Source organism: Ascaphus truei, chromosome 1, assembly GCF_040206685.1.
Source record: "Ascaphus truei isolate aAscTru1 chromosome 1, aAscTru1.hap1, whole genome shotgun sequence".
Classification (NCBI taxonomy): domain Eukaryota; kingdom Metazoa; phylum Chordata; class Amphibia; order Anura; family Ascaphidae; genus Ascaphus; species Ascaphus truei.
The window spans coordinates 538,066,730-538,086,865 of record NC_134483.1 but is presented as its reverse complement, the minus strand read 5'-3'; the positions used below and the strand labels follow the sequence as shown (position 1 = coordinate 538,086,865).

Genomic DNA, 20,136 nt, shown 5'->3' with positions numbered 1-20,136 from the left:
CTCACTATCTGTGGCAAACCCATCCACTACTACAACATGGGCAGTGTCCTTCCCCTGGTTAGGAGGAGTCAGGGAAGCAGTGTCCTTCTCCTGGTTAGGAGGAGTCAGGGAAGCAGTGTCCTTCTCCTGGTTAGGAGTAGTCAGGGAAGCAGTGTCCTTCTCCTGGTTAGGAGGAGTCAGGGAAGCAGTGTCCTTCTCCTGGTTAAGAGGAGTCAGGGAAGCAGTGTCCTTCTCCTGGTTAGGAGGAGTCAGGGAAGCAGTGTCCTTCTCCTGGTTAGGAGGAGTCAGGGAAGCAGTGTCCTTCTCCTGGTTAGGAGGAGTCAGGGAAGCAGTGTCCTTCCCCTGGTTAGGAGGAGTCAGGGAAGCAGTGTCCTTCCTCTGGTTAGGAGGAGTCAGGGAAGCAGTGTCCTTCCTCTGGTTAGGAGGAGTCAGGGAAGCAGTGTCCTTCTCCTGGTTAGGATGAGTCAGGGAAGCAGTGTCCTTCCTCTGGTTAGGAGGAGTCAGGGAAGCAGTGTCCTTCCCCTGGTTAGGAGGAGTCAGGGAAGCAGTGTCCTTCCCCTGGTTAGGAGGAGTCAGGGAAGCAGTGTCCTTCCCCTGGTTAGGAGGAGTCAGGGAAGCAGTGTCCTTCTCCTGGTTAGGAGGAGTCAGGGAAGCAGTGTCCTTCTCCTGGTTAGGAGGAGTCAGGGAAGCAGTGTCCTTCCCCTGGTTAGGAGGAGTCAGGGAAGCAGTGTCCTTCCCCTGGTTAGGAGGAGTCAGGGAAGCAGTGTCCTTCTCCTGGTTAGGAGGAGTCAGGGAAGCAGTGTCCTTCTCCTGGTTAGGAGGAGTCAGGGAAGCAGTGTCCTTCTCCTGGTTAGGAGGAGTCAGGGAAGCAGTGTCCTTCCCCTGGTTAGGAGGAGTCAGGGAAGCAGTGTCCTTCCTCTGGTTAGGAGGAGTCAGGGAAGCAGTGTCCTTCCTCTGGTTAGGAGGAGTCAGGGAAGCAGTGTCCTTCCTCTGGTTAGGAGGAGTCAGGGAAGCAGTGTCCTTCCTCTGGTTAAGAGGAGTCAGGGAAGCAGTGTCCTTCTCCTGGTTAGGAGTAGTCAGGGAAGCAGTGTCCTTCCCCTGGTTAGGAGGAGTCAGGGAAGCAGTGTCCTTCCCCTGGTTAGGAGGAGTCAGGGAAGCAGTGTCCTTCTCCTGGTTAGGAGGAGTCAGGGAAGCAGTGTCCTTCCTCTGGTTAGGAGGAGTCAGGGAAGCAGTGTCCTTCTCCTGGTTAGGAGGAGTCAGGGAAGCAGTGTCCTTCTCCTGGTTAAGAGGAGTCAGGGAAGCAGTGTCCTTCCTCTGGTTAGGAGGAGTCAGGGAAGCAGTGTCCTTCCTCTGGTTAGGAGGAGTCAGGGAAGCAGTGTCCTTCTCCTGGTTAGGAGGAGTCAGGGAAGCAGTGTCCTTCTCCTGGTTAGGAGGAGTCAGGGAAGCAGTGTCCTTCTCCTGGTTAGGAGGAGTCAGGGAAGCAGTGTCCTTCCTCTGGTTAGGAGGAGTCAGGGAAGCAGTGTCCTTCTCCTGGTTAGGAGGAGTCAGGGAAGCAGTGTCCTTCCCCTGGTTAGGAGGAGTCAGGGAAGCAGTGTCCTTCTCCTGGTTAGGAGGAGTCAGGGAAGCAGTGTCCTTCCTCTGGTTAGGAGGAGTCAGGGAAGCAGTGTCCTTCCCCTGGTTAGGAGGAGTCAGGGAAGCAGTGTCCTTCTCCTGGTTAGGAGGAGTCAGGGAAGCAGTGTCCTTCCTCTGGTTAGGAGGAGTCAGGGAAGCAGTGTCCTTCCTCTGGTTAGGAGGAGTCAGGGAAGCAGTGTCCTTCTCCTGGTTAGGAGGAGTCAGGGAAGCAGTGTCCTTCTCCTGGTTAGGAGGAGTCAGGGAAGCAGTGTCCTTCTCCTGGTTAGGAGGAGTCAGGGAAGCAGTGTCCTTCCTCTGGTTAGGAGGAGTCAGGGAAGCAGTGTCTTGCAGTTGCACATTACAATAAAAGTCCCTTCTAGTTTCTGCATCTTAGGGGTAATTTCCCCTGGTGCTAGTGCCATTTAAACTTCAAAGTCTGAACTGGCAATAACCTTGTGACATTAAGAAATGTGTCAAATATACTGAACAGGAAAGGTATATTTGCATTTTTTACTCATTGTGAGTACTGTATACATGGTGTCACTATAGTATGTATGTATGTATGTATGTATGTATGTATGTATGTATGTATGTATGTACAGTATGTATGTATACTATGTGCAGAATGAATGTATCTCAAAAAATAGTAAATGATAGTGCCAAATGTGAGTATATAAATGAGGAGCCCAATCCGATAATAGATAAATAGTGGTGAAGAAGAGCTCTCACCACAGAAAAGACATATAGTATAAAGACAGTCTAATACAATTTATCAAAGGACCCCCAATATTATTGTGGGGTGTAATGACAGAAACACTTGAGAGCCATGTAATGAAAACACCACTGCCTGCGGAATCAGAGTAATATGTGCACAATGCCCACTTACAGCGGAATAATAATAATAATAGAATGTTCTTGTATAATCAGAGTTATATGTGCACAATGTTCACTTACAGCGGAATAATAATAATAATAATAATAATAATAGCATGTTCTTGTATAATCAGAGTTATATGTGCACAATGCCCACTTAAGCGGAATAATAATAATAATAATAATAATAATAGCATGTTCTTGTATAATCAGAGTAATATGTGCACAATGCTCACTTACAGCGGAATAATAATAATAATAATAATAATAATAATAGCATGTTCTTGTATAATCAGAGTAATATGTGCACAATGCCCACTTACAGTGGAATAATAATAATAATAATAATAATAATAGCATGTTCTTGTATAATCAGAGTAATATGTGCACAATGCTCACTTACAGCGGAATAATAATAATAATAATAATAATAATAATAGCATGTTCTTGTATAATCAGAGTAATATGTGCATAATGCTCACTTACAGCGGAATAATAATAATAATAATAATAATAATAATAATAATAATAGCATGTTCTTGTATAATCAGAGTAATATGTGCATAATGCTCACTTACAGCGGAATAGAAGTTGATTTGTACCAGACCTGGTCTGATGTTGGGGCAGTCACTTGCAGGTCCCAGTCAACTATAAATTCGGATAAGGACTGCTCTCTTAGACCCCATATTGTGACACCACGTACCATTATCCATGTGGTATGCACAATAGTGGTATATTGACTTTGACCCTGAATTTGCAACATACTCTACCATCTGGATACTTACTGGACTGCTCCATCTTCATAGACCCGTGATAACGTTTTTATTCCTCTGCAAGTGAGCATTATGTACATATTAATTACTCTGATTATACAAGAACATGCTATTATTATTATTATTATTATTATTCAGCTGTAAAGTGAGCATTGTGCACATATTACTCTTATTCCGCAGGCAGTGGTATTTTTATTATATGGTTTTTAAGTGTTTCTGGCTTACACCCCATAATAATATTGGTGGTCTTTTAATAAATTGTATTAGACTGTCTTTATACTATATGTCTTTTCTGTGGTGAGCGCTCTTTTTCCTTTTTCACCAATATATATGTGTATGTACAGTATGTATTTATCTTCATCCAGTAGTGGATTGAAAAGGGCTGATGATATATTTACAAGTATATACATATGGTACATATAATTATATACACACACACAGCATCTATACAATACGCACCAGTATGCTTTATAGTATTTAGAGGTTGATGACAAGCCGACCAGATGTGCCCTTATCCCATATTAATGCATTAAGGGCTCCCACTGAATTGACCCAAAGTGAAGTAGTAGGTGAGGTTGATAAAAAACATATGTCCATTGAGGATATAGGGACATATTACCTCACCCAGTCCAATTAGTACAGATACCCAACATATGGTGCCCACTCAAGTCATTGCTAAGGTCTGTGGATCCCTGGCACTCACCTCTGAAGGATAAGCTGGTCACCGGGTCACTCTGCCTGTCCCCTTTCTCCACATTGGGGAGGTTGCTCCCTCTCTGTACCACACAGCGCAGCATCTCTCAGTGGCAGGGGGAGATCACAGCTTTGCAGGACACCCACTGCTCTGCAGGACACCCACTGTTCTGCAGGACACCCACTGTTCTGCAGGACACCCACTTCTGCAGGACACCCACTGCTCTGCAGGACACCCACTGTTCTGCAGGACAGACACTGTTCTGCAGGACACCCACTGTTCTGCAGGACACACACTTCTGCAGCACAGCTCCAGTTGGTGCAGCCTTGCACAGCAGAGCTCTGCTCTGGCAGATCACAGGCTCCAGCATTCAGTACAGTCAGGTTGGATGGAACGTTGCCCCAGTTAGGGGGCGGGGCCTGAGTGTCCGGGGGCGGGGCCAGGGAGATTTAGCTCCAGGAGAAGATGGAGAGGAAAGCTCTGCACATCAACAAAACCCCGCCCCCTGCAGGCGTGGCCCCGCCCCCTGCACACTCAGACACATGTTGGATGTAGGAATGCTGTCCCATCACAAGCCTGAGCCTGCATCCCAGGAGAGGAGGCGGCTGCCAATTTGTGGGGCCTTAGGCTTGTTTTATAGTTCTTGCTGCTGCGCGTGCGGGCGACCGGCGTTTAGTTTGTAGGCTGCAAGCGGTGACGCCCGCGGTTAGAGGGCATGACTCTGACATCACAGCGTTAGGCCGCGCTGTGATTGGTTCGTGGCGTTGCAGCAGCGCGAAAAAGACAATTTTATTTTAATTTCCCTGGTCTGCCGCGCCACCGCTCACGGACGTGTGCACGCGCGTTCCTAGTATAGAAACGTCTGGCTAACACAGCCAATTCTAACTGACGCACGCGCTATATCACACGCCTTAGGCTACAATAGGGGAGTGCGACCTCCCATCCTCACCAAGGACCTTAACCCCTGCAGTGCCAGAGGGCCTGGCAAGGCATTTTTCTATGCTCTAAAAAGCACAAAAGGGAGAGACTGTAAAATAAGGTATAAAAGCAGTGGTACCGCCCATTACCACAATACTCTTGACTTCTGGTACTAAGACCATCGGTCTTTGGATGGGTTTTTCTGAGTGAAGGGGATACACTGGCTATATGCTGCTGGCTTTGTGTGTTGATCCAGCACTGATGGGGTTAAGGTGGCCCATTCGCCTCTTTGTTTTCATAGCATTACCAGGGGAGGGCAATTCCAGTCCTCAAGGGCCACCAACAGGTCAGGTTTTTCAGGATAGCCCTGCTTCAGCGCAGGTGGCGCAATCGACTGCGCCCCCTGTGCTGAAGCAGGCAATGCTTTGGCCCCGCGAATTGCACTGGTTTCGCTTTGATACATCACTCCCAATGTATTACAGCAGACGTGGAGCAAATCGTGGCAATCTTATTGCTTTGTATAGAAATTGTTTTCTGGGAGACAGCAGATACTTTGCCCAATAATTGCACCACATTTGCTTTGATCCATAGCGACACATAGAGAGGGGGCTGCAGCTTTGTGTGCAGATAACATGATCACTCAGACTCCCGTACTTAGCATAGAGAGGAGAGCTGCATTATATTTCTTACATGGAGTAGAATACACGTAACGCAGTAACACAGTAACACAGATGTGTATAGTAACACAGTAACACAGTAATGCAGTAACAGATGTGTATAGTGACACAGTAACACAGATGTGTATAGTGAAACAGTAACACAGTAATGCAGTAACAGATGTGTATAGTGATACAGTAACACAGTAATGCAGTAACAGATGTGTGTAGTGATGCAGTAACACATATGTGTATAGTAACACAGTAACACAGTAATGCAGTAACAGATGTGTATAGTGATACAGTAACACAGATGTGTATAGTGAAACAGTAACACAGTAATGCAGTAACAGATGTGTATAGTGATACAGTAACACAGTAATGCAGTAACAGATGTGTGTAGTGATGCAGTAACACAGATGTTTATAGTAACACAGTAACACAGTAATGCAGTAACAGATGTGTATAGTGATACAGTAACACAGATGTGTATTGTGACACAGAGCAGGGGGGGCAACTTTTTTTTCAGGCGCACCAATATATGAGTTTGCTGGGGTTCTGTGTGTTGTTTGCACCAATAAATGAACACAAATATTTTTGCAGGCTACTGTCCTATTGCCTCCCCTCTCACTCAATTCCCCCCTCCACACTCACTCAATTCCCTCTCCCCTCTCACTCAATTCCCTCTCCACTCTCAATCAATTGCCCCTCCTCACTCAATTCCCACTCACTCAATTCCCCCCTCCTCCCCTCTCACTCAATTCCCCCCTTCACTCTCACTCAATCGCCCACCTCCACCTCACTCAATTTCAACTCTTCCACTCTCTCTCATCCCCCTCCTCTCACTCCCTCCTCTCTCTCTCAGACTGTTCCCGTGGAGTTTTTCAGGCGGAGGCTGTGCAGGGCTCTTCGGTCTCCTTGCCATTTTGGTATGTTCATTGATCGGTTCCGGATCCTTTCTTTGACTATTTAGTGAGGATGCGATACTGTCCTGTTCCCCTCTCCGCCTCATATTGTTTTTAATCCTTTTATTTGTTATTTTTTGGTTATATTGGTTTCTTCCTTTTTATATGTATTGGGATATATTAATATATTACTAAATGAGCAAATGTCCCTTAGTGCGCCTATCTGCCTAATCTTTTTCTGTCTGTGAGCTCCCTTCCAGGAGCTCGCGTTTATAGGGGGTGTGTGGAGTCCCTCAGTCAAACGGCAGCAAGAGGGACCTTATCTACAGACAGCGTTAGCGCGGAGTGTCTTTTCTGCATACTGTGTAACTCCTCCCCAACTCCTCCTACTGACTCTCCCCCAAGGTGCAAGCTGGGGCAGAAACGCAGAATGTGATACATCTCATTATAATCTGTGCACCATGTAACTCCTCCCCAACTCCTCCTACTGACTCTCCCCAAGGTGCAAGCTGGGGCAGAGACGCAGAATGTGATACATCTCATTATAATCTGTGCACCATGTCACTCCTCCTCAACTCCTCCTACTGACTCTCCCCAAGGTGCAAACTGGGACAGAGACACAGAATGTGATACATCTCATTATAACCTGTGCCCCATGTAACTCCCCCAACTCCTCCTACTGACTCTCCCCAAGGTGCAAGCTGAGGCAGAGACGCAGAATGTGATACATCTCATTATAATCTGTGCACCATGTAACTCCTCCCCATCTCCTCCTACTGACTCTCCCCAAGGTGCAAGGTGGGGCAGAGATGCAGAATATGATACATCTCATTATAACCTGTGCCCCATGTAACTCCCCCACATCCTCCTACAGACTCTCCCCAAAGTGCAAGCCGGGGCAAAAACACAGAATGTGATTGTAACAGGGGACTTATCCCTGTACAGTAATGTTCCTTTAATCTAGCAGTGTGGTAGTTAATTACTAAACACCACCTGCCTGATTAGATGGTTTACAAAAAGCCTGCCTTTGAGACAGGAAGTGACTGACTCCTTAGCTCTGACTGAGAGCAGACCTTTGGAGACACCACAATGTCTTGAGTTCTGCCAGCCACACAGCAGAGCTGATTGCAAGACACCCAATAAGACTTCTAAACCTGGATGCTGATATTTTTCTGTGCACGCACGGGTGCGGTTCTAGGAGAGCAGAGAAGCTTACTCTACAGCTGATAAACAGATAAGACGTTCATTATTAAGAGACTGCTTATATCTGCTTATTTTCATGCTAGGTGTTTGGGATGGGAGAAATGCTTAACTAATGGAGATGTGAACTAATTGCAAGGATTTCACTAGAAATACTCCCAAGTGAATGGAAGCTTTGTCCCCCCCCCCCCTGTGTTTGGATAATATCCTGATGAAAAGGAAAAGGCACAATAAAGCCTATTATAATTTCACATTATAACGACTCCAATTGTGTACCTCTGTGAACGTCCGTCTACATTTGGTGTCAGAAGTGGGATAAGAGGTGTCTTTGTAGTTAAAAAGGACCGGAGATTTTTATGTGAAATTTTTTTTTATGCTTTTTGCCTACAAACAGACTGAAAAAAAAAAAAACCTCATGCAGCAGAGATCGGAATTAAAGGGATACACACCACTGAAAACTTACAAAAACCCAGAAGAGACTGCTGAAGTAGCTAAACCTTATTTTGCCTATCACAAAGTGTAATATGGTCATTGAAATAGGGGTCTTTGCCTTTCAGCAATAGTCAGAGTTCAAGAAGTGATTCAGCCCTTGGAAAGGGATAGGTGTTTGTTGTTTTCAAAAGTTTCGCTGAAGCAGTGAATACAGATGGTGACCCACGAGTGGTACTGATTTTGCAGATAAAGGTTTGCCACACCGCATAGGACTACCAGCTGTGAATGGAGTATATGCAGAAAAGTGTGAAAATTGATACAAGACTGTGCTGAAGCAGTGGAATTTTTAGCAAACCAATGCTGAGTGTAAAATTGCCCTATAGGGGGAAAAAGTGATTTCTGAACTGTGTAAAAGGTTTTTTCAAAACCAATTGCTGAATGTTGAGTCACCCTGCCGGGAATGAAAGAAATAGTCCACTGCAAAGAATGTTTTTTTCTGCAAGTAAAAAAGTCTGCCTATATATATCTTGGGAGCAAAAACAGACACCCAAAGTGTGAAGTGTGAATGCCATAATACCCAAAGATGAGACTGAAAATTACTGAACTCAGGCAGAAAACCAAATTCTGTTGCTGAAGCGGGGAGATTGCACCCTGCAAGAAAATGGTGTAAAGCAAATAGACTTTTTTACCTAGCAACTGCACAACTTCTATACCTGATAAAAGAAAATGCATGCACAGTACTGCTGATATTGAAAAAAATTATCCAAGAAAGAAAAGTCTACAGAGATGCCTGTGAGAGCTACGACCTCTACAAGCAAAATATGCCCATCTGTAGGACTACCACAATTGGGGGTTCTAGCAAATACAGTGGCAACAGCTGCAATAGCGCCTCCTGAGGTCAGGAAAAAAATTACACCTGATAGCCTAAAAATGGAGGACAGGATGCAGCGTTCCTGTAATGAACCCTACCCCACGGAAGAGTGGACCTTCCAGTCCAATAAAGAGGAAGACATCTCTTACGGGGAACCCGAACCGAGTCACATCCACAAAACAACCCAAGAATGGTGGGGGTGCCTGAACTCGGCACGAACAGAAATGACCGCTCCCTTTGATGACGAATATGATCAACAGGAGACAGAGCGGGAGCAGCAGATCACCCAATATGTCTGTGAGCTAAAGCAACTGCAAGAAAAGCCTGGCGTATATAATGAAGCTGCTAAAATTTCAAATGAAGATGGAGACCCCAATATCCCTGAAGGGACGGTGTCATCCAAATCAAAAAGGAAGAAAAAGAAAAGCAGTTCTTCACTTACCGTGGAAGGAACAGACACGTCCGCAGATCCTGTGGAGGGAAAGGGGGACCGAGTTGCCCTGCAGCATAGAGAAAATGGAGAATTCGTCCCACGGTTAACCGAATATCCAGAGGGCCCAAGGCAGAAGTCGTGTACCCCAAAGAAGTGTCTGTCCGGTGCCAACAGTGAGGAACCCTCAACTAGTCATCCCAGGGAAGCGGAGCCGGAACCAGTGAGTGACGATCCCTTGACCAGCCCTGAAGATGCCCTGAAAATTGCCAGGCATGACTGATCTGCTCTGTGAAGAATTAGGAAGAGAGAGAAAAAATAATGCTGAGCTACAGAAGACTGTGCTCGCAATTTACTCTGCGGCCAAGACCGAATTGGAGGATCTCAAGACTGAGCTAGATACTGCAAAGGCTACTATCTCCGCCATGGATGAAAAGCAGAGCCAATCTGATAAAATGGTGGCTACGCTAAAGCGGAAGTATGAGGAGGCACTGAAGCAGATGACAGTCTTCCAGCAAGAGGTTCACACTCTTCGTATAGAGCTTGATGCCTCACATCATGAGACCAACAGCTGCCGCACAGACCTGGAAGTTTCCAGAAAGGAACTACACAGTCTCACTGAGGAGCTGGACATTGCTAAAGAAACTATTGGTAATCTTGGTACAGTTCTCAAAGTCTCTCAGAAGGAGCTTCAGACCCTCAACCTAGAGAAGGAAGTCTCACGCCAGGAGATTGTCATTCTCAAAGCAGATGTACGTAAATGGAAGGAGGACTGCAAAGAAGCCCTGAAGAATACAGAGACTGAAAAAGGAGAAAGTTCAAGATTAAAAAGAGAAAACTTAAAACTGAAAGAAGAAAATTTTCAGTTAACAGAAGAAGTCAAGGAAAAGTTTGACGCAGAGCACCGACTGCAGAACCAACTCCAAGGTCTGCGTACACACCTCCAGTATGCTGAGGAGAAGCAGCAAACGCTACAGGAAAAAAAACTGCAGGCTGCTAAAGAGGTACACGCACTGCAGGAACGTCTGAATACCCAGTACGTCCCCACAGAGCAGTATCAGGAGCTAAAGGCCACGCTGCATGTCTTCAGAGCGTCGTTGGAAGCGGAGCTTCGATACCAGGTGACTCTGTATGAGAGGGAGCGTGAGAAGGCTCAGAAACTGGAGCAAGAGCTGGAGAGACAGAGAGACTGTTCCATTCCCTTGAGTCAGTACACCAAGGAGAAAACAGACGCAGCGGCAACCTTGACGACAAAAATTACAGAGCTCCAGAATATGAAGGAGACTGATACAGATTCCTCCAATACGGAAAAAGGTATTGGCTCTGCCCAAGCACCAGTATCCCACAGTAACTAATGCCCGTAAGGACAAGGGTACAGTGAGAGTTGGGGACTCCACGCAACTTCAAAACAAAATTACGAAGTTTGAGCCACCAAAGAAAGCACTAGCCAAACCTACAGCTGCCCAACAGGCAACAATCAGAGGTAGGAGTGCAGAATCAAAGCCAGAAGAATCCTTAGCTGAAGAAGCTGAACTGGCGACTCCGTGGTGTGGAGAAGCTGCAGAAAGACCACTTCAAGAGCAGAAAACTCTAAGGGCTAGTCCTAACTACTCTACAACTGTTGCCATACACTTTGTCTACAAAAAGAGGAGTGCCCGACGCAACAGAAATCTCAAGACCGTGCACGCGATAAAAAGACCTTACGTGGAAAAAGTCCTCCTCGAGCGACTGAGGAGTGCTGATCTCAAGCATCCTTGTGAGGAGACAAAAATAAACTGGAGAAAGGGCTCCAATCCCAGCGGGACAGAGTGTTCTCTTCCTCCATCCTCTCTCATTCAAGTCACAGAGATATCTAGAATGAGAGTGGAAGGATGGGCTTTGGCCGTGGTAAGCCTGAGCTTCCCACAAACAGGGGAGGTATGTAACAGGGGACTTATCCCTGCTCAGTAATGTTCCTTTAATCTAGCAGTGTGGTAGTTAATTACTAAACACCACCTGCCTGATTAGATTGTTTACAAAAAGCCTGCCTTTGAGACAGGAAGTGACTGACTCCTTAGCTCTGACTGAGAGCAGACCTTTGGAGACACCACAATGTCTTGAGTTCTGCCAGCCACACAGCAGAGCTGATTGCAAGACACCCAATAAGACTTCTAAACCTGGATGCTGATATTTTTCTGTGCACGCACGGGTGCGGTTCCAGGAGAGCAGAGAAGCTTACTCTACAGCTGATAAACAGATAAGACTTTCATTATTAAGAGACTGCTTATATCTGCTTATTTTCATGCTATGTGTTTGGGATGGGAGAAATGCTTAACTAATGGAGATGTGAACTAATTGCAAGGATTTCACTGGAAATACTCCCAAGTGAATGGAAGCTTTGTTCCCCCTCCCCCCCCCTGTGTTTGGATAATTTCCTGATGAAAAGGAAAAGGCACAATAAAGCCTATTATAATTTCACATTATAACGACTCCAATTGTGTACCTCTGTGAACGTCCGTCTCCAGTGATACATCTCATTATAATCTGTGCACCATGTAACTCCTCCCCAACTCCTCCTACTGACTCTCCCCAAGGTGCAAGATGGGGCAGAGATGCAGAATGTGATACATCTCATTATAATCTGTGTGCCAATTAACTCCCCCAACTCCTCCTACTGACTCACTGGTTGTGCCCCAGTTTGGCAGCACAGAGGTTTTAGTAAATAACCCTCTTTGGCTGAAGTCCTTGCGCATCTCCCGGTGTCAGAACCGCTAGTATAAATTATGTACTCTTCTGCTGTCTCATGGTCAAGTTTCTACATTTCCAAGTATACCATACAAACGGGTGAATCATCTGATTAACCCTCCAGGCGCTCAGAATATAGCATAGTCCTGCTGGTGAAAGATAAAGTAAATCTTCTAGACCCAGGCTATACACAACCTTAGTGTAATATGAAGAAACATATAATCATTCCCCCCAGCTGGCTCACCGCGAGCACTATGAGGTTGGGATACGGGAAACTCACGTGTAAGTCCTTGAAGTGGTTAGTGAAGCCTGTGCGGGTCTTCCCAGTGTGATGTGCCTGCTTCTCCTGGCTGAAGTCAGGGTGTCTCTGCTCGTGATCTGTGCTCTTCACCGCCAACCCAATACCCGCACACGCGGAGGGCGGTCACCTGACCGGCGGCCTGAACGGTACTTGCTGATGACGTCACGGCAGACTCGGTGAAGGAAACCGCAAGCCAGCAGGAACTCAGCGTGCAGACGCTTAATGCAGCAATGTGAAAGAACTTCTCAAGGAGAGAAAGATGCGTCGCACAGCACAAAAATAGATGAAGGCTGATGTGGGATAAAAATAAGCTTTATTTGCACAAGGTGCAAGCGAGTCCTCTTGACGCGTTTCGGCCTGGAAGGCCTTTGACAAAGGCCTTCCAGGCCGAAACGCGTCAAGAGGACTCGCTTGCACCTTGTGCAAATAAAGCTTATTTTTATCCCACATCAGCCTTCATCTATTTTTGTGCTGTGCGACGCATCTTTCTCTCCTTGAGAAGTTCTTTTACATTTCCAAGTAGGGTTGCCAGGTGGCTTCTCCAAAAACACTGGACACAATGGTGAAAGGTGCGACGATTTCCATCCAGACTCTGAAACATGGGTTTTGATGAGAGAGGGCAAAACCCATATATCTCAGCAAACCCCATATCTCAGCAAAACCCCATATCTCAGCAAAACAACATATCTCAGCAAACCCCATATCTCAGCAAAACCCCATATCTCAGCAAAACCCCATATCTCAGCAAAACTCCATATCTCAGCAAAACTCAGCAAAACCCCATATTTCAGCAAACCCCATATCTCATATCTCAGCAAAACCCCATATCTCAGCAAAACCCCATATCTCAGCAAAACCCCATGTCTCAGCAAAACCCCATGTCTCAGCAAAACCCCATATCTCAGCAAACCCCATATCTCAGCAAACCCCCCATATCTCAGCAAACCCCCCATATCTCAGCAAACCCCCCATATCTCAGCAAACCCCATATCTCAGCAAAACCCCATATCTCAGCAAACCCCCATATCTCAGCAAACCCCATATCTCAGCAAACCCACAAGCCAGGATGGGGATGGAGTTCCCACCACCTCAGGTCATTCCGCTGGAAGAGGAAGTACAATCTGGGCGTTCCGTCTGTTACACCGTGCGGCTTGTCACTATTTATAGATGCAGTTTAAAGGATGCGATTTGTAAGGCAGAATGTGGATTCTTGCCTGATTTTAATCCGTTACCTATAACCATGTTAGACTGTGCGGTTTTACCAGGACAAACTCGCAGCCACTGGAATATCCCCCTCTGCCTTTTTATTTGACAATCGCTTTAATATTATTACAGAGAATATATCACATTATCCAGCTATAGAAAAGAGAAATAAATGCAATTACACATAAAGGAAATCACAGTACAATCACAAGTGTCACTATAAGAAGATAATTTATTTTAGATGGCGCCTTTATTCAGGGCACTGCAGGCACAGGGAGATAAAGTGACTTGCCCAAGGTCACAAGGAGCAGACACCGGGAATTGAACCAGGCTCCCCTAATTCACACTCATATCACGGTATCAAGCTGTAGAAAAGAGTACAGTCACTAGTGTCAATGTAAGAAGATTATTTATTTAATATAGCACAGAGAGAAGGAGCGGCTCAGTGACTAAAGACACTGACTGGCACTGAGTTTGAAGCAGGGGAGCCCGATTAAAAGTTTATTAAGAAAAAGTTGAAATGTTATGTTTGGGTTTATCACATCCACAATTATGTTTCATATGTGTGCAATTGGGTGTCTGGGTCTGACCAGACTATATGGAAGAGGGGGCTCGGCTTCCCCCCTGGGAGTGCCGGTGTCTGTTCGCACGAGAAGATCTCCAAGGGCCCTATGCCCACATCCTTCGCCATTAGGGCAATGAAGGAGTTTAGTCTATGGCTAATCCATAGCCCATCTACTTCCTACTTTTCTCCTCTTACTGTCTCCCCTTTCTCCCCCCCGCCCAACACATCTTCCCCCCCCCCCTCTCCCAGAGGAACCTTCTCCCCCCCCCTGGCGGCTCTGCCCTGGGATGACGCTGGTGCCGGGAATCTGGAGTGCAGTGGGTTTCTCCCCCAAAGAAAAAAGAGGGTTGACTGCCATGGGAAAGTAGTCGCTAACCTGGTTAAGAAGACTCAGACAAAAATATGTCTACCTCACCTGATATAAAATTAGTATCAATTAATGTAAAGGGGCTTAACTCAGTACCGAAGCGCAGATTGGCCCTGCAGGAGATAAATAAATTAAAAGGGGACATCATCTTCTTACAAGAGACACATTTCAACACCTCAACGCTGCCCAATACGTTCAGCAATACTTACCCACAGGCATTTTTTGCCCCTTGTAGATTAAAAAAAAAAGAGGCGTTGCTATCTTGTTCCGTAACAATACCCCATTTACTCTTGAATCGTCCAGTGCAGATCCAGAGTAAAGATACTTAATACTTTCAGGTTCTCTTGCAGGATCACCAATCACCCTAGTGAACATCTATGCGCCCAATGAAGGACAAATACCCTTCCTCAGATCGGTGAGTAAAAGAAGATATACACCACTTATCCTAGCAGGAGACTTTAACATGGTAAATTCGCCAGATCTTGATAGAGTCAGCACACAGGGCACAGCACCACCGAAGTCCACCCTCATTAACGCTATAAACCTTAAAGATGTTCTCAGGGACTTTTCCTTGTTTGACATCTGGAGGTTACAGTATGAGGGACAGAGAGACTACACATTCTTCTCCTCCCCCCATCAGTCCTACTCGAGGATTGATTTCTTTCTAGGTACCAAAGAAGCCCTCTAAATCTAACATTGGCTTGATATCCTGGTCCGACCATGCCCCCATTGACTTGTCGCTCTCTTTGCCTTTCTTTAAGAAAAACCACCACTAGTGGAAACTAAATGATTCTCTGTTGAACTCTCCAGAGGTAATAAATTTGGTCTCTCAAAAAATCTCTGAGTATTTTGTTTTGAACAAGGGCTCAGTACGTTCTCCAGCAAAGCTTTGGGAAGCCCATAAGGCAACAATCCGAGGCTCCCTGATTTCCAAAAAAAAGGAGAGAATATATAAAGAATTGTCAGAAAAGGTTCGATCGCTAGAATCCGAACACAAAAACAAGCCGACAAAACAGCTATTCAAAAAACTTAATACAGCAAGGATGGAGTTAAAAGCCGTCCAACTTGATGAGGTAGAGCGGGCGATGAGGTGGACAAAGCAGAGATACTATGACAAGGGCAATGAGGCGGACCGGATCCTGGCCAATAAATTAAGAGGTCTTAGGGTTAAATCCCAAATTAATGTAATTCGGATGAAATTCGGATCCAAAACGCTCAAGGAGAGCGAAATTGCCCAAGAATTTGCAGACTGCTACACTAAACTTTACAACCTGAACCCCCTCCCCCCTCGTCTTCCCCCCAGAACGCGAAGTCCGGGCTGACGGCTATCACAAAATATCTAGAGGAATGTAGCCTACCGGCCCTCTCAGAAGAAACAGCCCTAAAATTAAATGAGAAAATAAGCACCGGTGAAATATTTGAAGTATTAAAACAACTAAAAACAATTAAGACCCCGGGCCCAGATGGTTTCTCTAATCTTTATTACAAAAAAATGAAGGCAGTGCTGATCCCACACCTAGTAGAACTTTTCAACTCCTTCGTGGAAGGGGAAGATATCCCTAACTCGATGTCCCTAGCGAACCTGGCAATAATTTACACAGAGGGTAAGGATCCACTAAATTGTGGCAGCTACAGACCGATCTCCCTCCTTAATTCGGACCGGAAAATATACAGCAAAATTTTAGCCAATAGACTAAACCCAATAATCCCGAGCTTGATCCACAAAGACCAGGTTGGCTTCGTCATCAGGGCCATCTTAACAACATTAGGGGCCCCCGGGCAAAGCAGTGCACGGGGCCCTGCCTACACTGTCACTTCCAGCCTCCCACGCGCTCACTAGCAGCAGCAGGCATCAGATGTGCTGCACTGCTAGGCTGCGAGCGGTTGTGACGCGAGCGGGTGCTTGGTGGGCGGAGAGCGAGCGGAGCCGGGGTTCCACTTCCGGGCGGGGGAGAGCGAGCGGAGCCGGGGTGCCGGGGGGGGGGGGGGGGAGAGGGAGCCGAGGTGCCGGGTACCGCGGCTGGGGGAGAGAGAGCCCTCCTAGCTAGACTTAGAATGGAGATTTTTAGCATTGATGGGCACGCATGGGTAGGGTTGCCAGGTGGCTTGTCCAAAAATACTGGACACCCACGCCCCCCCCGCTCAGAATACATAAAAAATACCCCCACGCCCCCCAAATGCATATAAAAAATACCCCCACGCCCCCAAATACATTTATAAAAATACCCCCACCTCCCCAATACATTTAAAAATATACCCCCACCTCCCCAATACATTTAAAAATATACCCCCACCTCCCCAATACATTTAAAAATATACCCCCACCTCCCCAATACATTTTAAATATACCCCCACCTCCCCAATACATTTTAAATATACCCCCACCTCCCCAATACATTTTAAATATACCCCAACCTCCCCAATACATTTTAAATATACCCCCACCTCCCCAATACTATTAAAATATACCCCCACCTCCCCAATACATTTAAAATATGGGGGGGGTCAGGAGCGATGAGATGTACATGGGGGATATGGTCAAAAACAAGAACTAAATATGGCCTATCATCTTCCCCTTCAATTCTAACCCCCCTGTTTGGCAACCCAGACTTCCCTCCGGGTTGTGATCCCAGGGACTTCAGACTGTTCAAAGCAGCCAATATAACAAAGGCGTCCGATCTGCTAATCAAAGGTCGGCTTTCCTCCAGATCAGACACTTCTTAACAACGATCTCCCACAACTCCAAGTTTGAAAACCCCTCTAACTTTGAAAAGATATGTGCGGTAGGAGCATATCGGAAGGGTCTGATCTCTTGGATTTATATGGGACTAGCACGCGCCTTGATACCTGTCAACCATAGCTAAGTGGACTGCAGACCTCAATATAGAAATAGATAGAGAAGACTGGGAGGATATCTGGGAGGCCGCAACCAAAACCTCAATTTGTACCACCATCAAGGAAAACATTTATAACATTTTATTCCACTGGTACCTCACCCCGAGTAGGCTGAGCCAGGCCTTCCCTGGCCTGTCAGACCTCTGTTGGAGGGGATGCGGCCAGCAGGGAGACCTGTTACACATTCTGTGGACCTGTCCCGTGTTGGGCCCTTTTTGGGATATGATCCGAGTCATGGTGGAGGAGATAAGTGAGGTGGAGGTCCCACTGGATCCGGAGCCATTTCTGCTGGGTAAGCCTATAGAAGGTCTCCCCCACCAGACCAAAAAAATTAACATCCTTCGTTCTAACGGCAGCCCGCCGATCAATAGTGGCAAAATGGAAAAAAACTAGACCACCCAACAAGGAGATGGTCCTCACCAGAATCAGGGAAGTCCGGTTGATGGAACTCCTATCAGCTCGATTTAAACAAGAACTAGACAAATTCAACAAAACCTGGGAAGCTTGGCCATATGATTAAACCACCTTGGATTACTCAAACTCTGTTCAAGAGTTCGGTGGACGTCGGGCCCTGGGCGGCCCTCTCTTATGCCGCTTCATGACCCCCCACCCTCCCCTCCCACCCTTCCCCCCCTCCAGACCTCCCCCCCTCACTCGCTCCCCTCTTTCTTCCTCTCTCCCTTTTAACTATCCTCACTTGACTTGAAAAGTAGAGACGGGTGCACACCCATTGACTCCCCCTCTCCGGATGGAGAGGCGGGCTTCACACCATGGGTTCCTAACAGGAGGTGCGGAAGCTCTATTATTGTCAACTTGTTCAAACAATACCCAATGACTTCTGTACCAGCTTGTTGTGATATGCTATGCTGTACCCTACCCTCTGAAAAACAACATTAAAAATTTTTTGAAATAAAATAAATAAATAAAGTGACTTGCCCAAGGTCAGGTTCCGCTGATTCTAGCAGTGTCATTGTTATCCGTGTCTTTACTCACCGAGTACCTCCATAATGTCATTAAACATAGTTTACTCCCTAAGATATTCAGATTCCGCCATCGGTACGCTGTCACCTGGAATGTGACCTCGAACTTCAGTTAACATAGAAACTAATTTCACTTTCAATCATAACTAAGAACAATTTAGGAAATTAGGAGAACACTGGAGAGCTTAGTGTCACATTATAGTAAGTCTGATGTATGCTGTGGGGACAAATAAGAAAGTGTGAGAGGAAATTACTAAGTGGATTAATGCAGGGGGGTGGGCAATTATTTTTTGTCGAGGGAGTGCGCATGGGAGATGGAGTGCGCATTGGAGAGAGGGAGAGCGCATGGGAGAGAGGGAGTGCGCATTGGAGAGAGGGAGAGCGCATGGGAGAGAGGGAGTGGGCATTGGAGAGAGGGAGAGCGCATAGGAGAGAGGGAGTGCGCATGGGAGAGAGAGAGTGCGCATTGGAGAGAGAGAGAGTGCGCATGGGAGAGAGGGAGTGTGCATGGGAGAGAGGGAGTGCGCATGGGAGAGAGGGAGTGCGCATGGGAGAGGGGGAGTGCGCATGGGAGAGAGGGACTGCGCGCATGGGAGAGAGGGAGTGTGCATGGGAGAGAGAGAGAGCGCATTGGAGAGAGACAGAGTGCGCATGGGAGAGAGGGAGTGCGCATGGGAGAGAGGGAGTGCGCATGGGAGAGAGGGAGTGCGCATGGGAGAGAGGGAGTGCGCATGGGAGAGGGGGAGTGCGCATGGGAGAGAGGGACTGCGCGCATGGGAGAGAGGGAGTGTGCATGGGAGAGAGGGAGTGCGCGCATGGGAGAGGGAGTGCGCATGGGAGAGAGGGAGTGCGCATGGAAGAGGGTGCGCATGGGAGAGAGGGAATGCGCATGGGAGAGAGGGAGTGCACGCATGGGAGCGAGGGAGTGCGCATGGGAGAGAGTGCGCATGGGAGAGAGTGCGCATGGGATAGAGGGAGTGCGCATGGGAGAGGGTGCGCATGGGAGAGAGTACGCATGGTAGAGGGTGCGCATGGGATAGAGGGAGTGCGCATGGGAGAGGGAGTGCACATGGGAGAGTGGGAGTGGGGGAGTGCGCATGGGAGAGGGTGCGCATAGGAGAGGAGGAGTGCATTGGAGAGAGGGAGTGCGCATGGGAGAGGGGGAGTGTGCATGGGAGAGAGGGAGTGCGCATGGGAGAGGGAGTCACATGGGAGAGGGAGTGAGTGGGAGAGAGATCGAGTGCACATGGGAGAGAGAGAGCGCGCATGGGAGAGAGTGCGCATGGGAGAGAGGGAGTGCACATGGGAGAGAGGGAGTGCGCACGGGAGAGAGGGAGTGCGCACGGGAGAGAGAGAGTGCGCACGGGAGAGAGAGAGTGCGCACGGGAGAGAGAGAGTGCGCACGGGAGAGAGAGAGTGCGCACGGGAGAGAGAGAGTGCACATGGGAGAGAGGAAGTGCGCATGGGAGAGAGGAAGTGCGCATGGGAGAGAGGGAGTGCACATGGGAGAGAGGGAGTGCACATGGGAGAGAGAGAGTACGCATGGGAGAGAGAGTGCGCATGGGAGAGAGAGAGTGCGCATGGGAGAGAGAGAGTGCCCATGGGAGAGAGGGAGTGCGCATGGGAGAGAGGGAGTGCGCATGGGAGAGAGGGAGTGCGCATGGGAGAGAGGGAGTGCGCATGGGAGAGAGGGAGTGCGCATGGGAGAGAGAGAGAGCACATGGGAGAGAGGGAGTGT

At 47.4% G+C, this 20,136-nt stretch overlaps 1 protein-coding gene across 16 annotated transcripts in view; it reads right to left on the bottom strand.

Annotated features, from left to right (window-relative positions):
* Window positions 1–20,136, bottom strand: part of DYSF (dysferlin) — a 406,918-nt gene that overhangs the window by 366,728 nt on the left and 20,054 nt on the right. For 8 of the 16 annotated variants that reach the window (XM_075573096.1, XM_075573123.1, XM_075573141.1 and 5 more), the window contains exon 1: window positions 3,961–4,324. The exons of 4 other annotated variants lie outside the window; for them this stretch is intronic. In XM_075573096.1, coding sequence (XP_075429211.1) covers window positions 3,961–4,054 — 94 coding nt within the window. In that variant the 5' untranslated portion in view covers window positions 4,055–4,324. Of the gene's footprint in view, window positions 1–3,960; window positions 4,325–20,136 lie in introns of those variants that run through there. 4 more of the 16 variants (XM_075573195.1, XM_075573204.1, XM_075573177.1 and 1 more) reach the window with 1 other exon arrangement.